Source organism: Fundulus heteroclitus, unplaced genomic scaffold (genome assembly GCF_011125445.2).
Source record: "Fundulus heteroclitus isolate FHET01 unplaced genomic scaffold, MU-UCD_Fhet_4.1 scaffold_45, whole genome shotgun sequence".
NCBI classification, from domain to species: Eukaryota; Metazoa; Chordata; class Actinopteri; order Cyprinodontiformes; family Fundulidae; genus Fundulus; species Fundulus heteroclitus.
The window spans coordinates 1426897-1428098 of NW_023396868.1; the positions used below are offsets into that span (position 1 = coordinate 1426897).

The following is a 1202-nucleotide window of genomic DNA, read 5'->3' on the forward strand; positions in this document are numbered from 1 at the left end:
GACCATCGTCCTCCATTCATTATTGCAATACGTCCTGCCACTAAATATTGGCACTATTCATTCTGTCTGGGATAACTTTTTCTGTTAAATTTTAAATGTATTTATTGGTTTGCTGCCACATTCCTGACAAATGATGAAATTTTAAACGTTTCGCCTTTGTCTTCTGTTTTTGTTTGGAGCCTTGTAACAACACTTCGCTTAAATGTACATTATGGATGTGTCTAATATTTTGATTTCACAGCATGTGAGCAAAACGACCAGCAGTTCTCAGCATCCAGGATCCGTGTAGTTTCCCTGATGAAGCTCACCACCAAGCTGAAAGCCATCCTGCTAACAGGCCAGCTATCTGACAGATGAGGCCTAAACAACGAACCTCACCGAACAGTAAAACGCGCCTCTTTGCTTTTGATTTTCAGGTGTGCATGTGGCCGCTGAAAGTTACACAAACGGGGTCCAAGAACTTTCCACCCACCTCTCTAGTAGTGACTTCCTCCTTTTCAGACACTTTCACCATCAGTCGGTCGTTCTCCAGCTCCAGCGAGCGGACACGGTCAATATAAACGGCCAGCCGGTCGTTCAGATGCTGCAGATCTTGTTTCTCCTGTAGGCGGGATATCCTGGTGGGAGACAGAGGCGTAGAGGCCGCTGGCCGACCAGCTTCTCGGCTTGGAGTAACGCGAACTGCCGCCATAGCGATTAATCTTGATTTGGCTTCACCAAGTAGTTGAAAATAGATCAAAATCAATGTTTCTCTGGTGGTTTAAGTTTGAATCAAAGTAGCGTTTCGTCTTAACGAATCAACGGAAAGCAATCAATGAGCTGCAGCATGAAACAGGAAAGCCTTCGTCCACACGGTGATGTGATTCCAAGATGGCTGACACCGCGCCAAAACCTTCTTCTTCTTCTTCTTCTTCTTGATTTTACTGGCGGTTGGCAAACAACTTTCCGGTGTGCATTACCGCCACCAACTGGTGAGGAGTGTGGGTCAAAATGGCCATACTCCCAAAGATACTTATATTTATGTATCTATATCTATAATATTAAATTTACAAATACTAAATCCTCCTAATTATTCCTGTTATTATTAAATATTTAAATAAGTATTGATAACATTTATTTTTTGACTTTTTCTGCAGAATATCTATTATATCAAATTTAATTTTCTCCTTATTAAGATCTCTAACCAAAATCCTTCTTTCCTC

General features: G+C 41.6%; 1 protein-coding gene across 1 annotated transcript in view; it reads right to left on the reverse strand.

Moving 5' to 3' along the window:
* lmnb2 (lamin B2) overlaps positions 1 to 904 on the reverse strand; it is a 54456-nt gene extending 53552 nt beyond the window's left edge. Inside the window, exon 1 of the mRNA XM_036131654.1 lies at positions 473 to 904. Coding sequence (XP_035987547.1) covers positions 473 to 691 — 219 coding nt within the window. The 5' untranslated portion in view covers positions 692 to 904. The remainder of the gene's footprint in view (positions 1 to 472) is intronic.
* Between the last annotated feature and the right edge of the window lie 298 nt (positions 905 to 1202).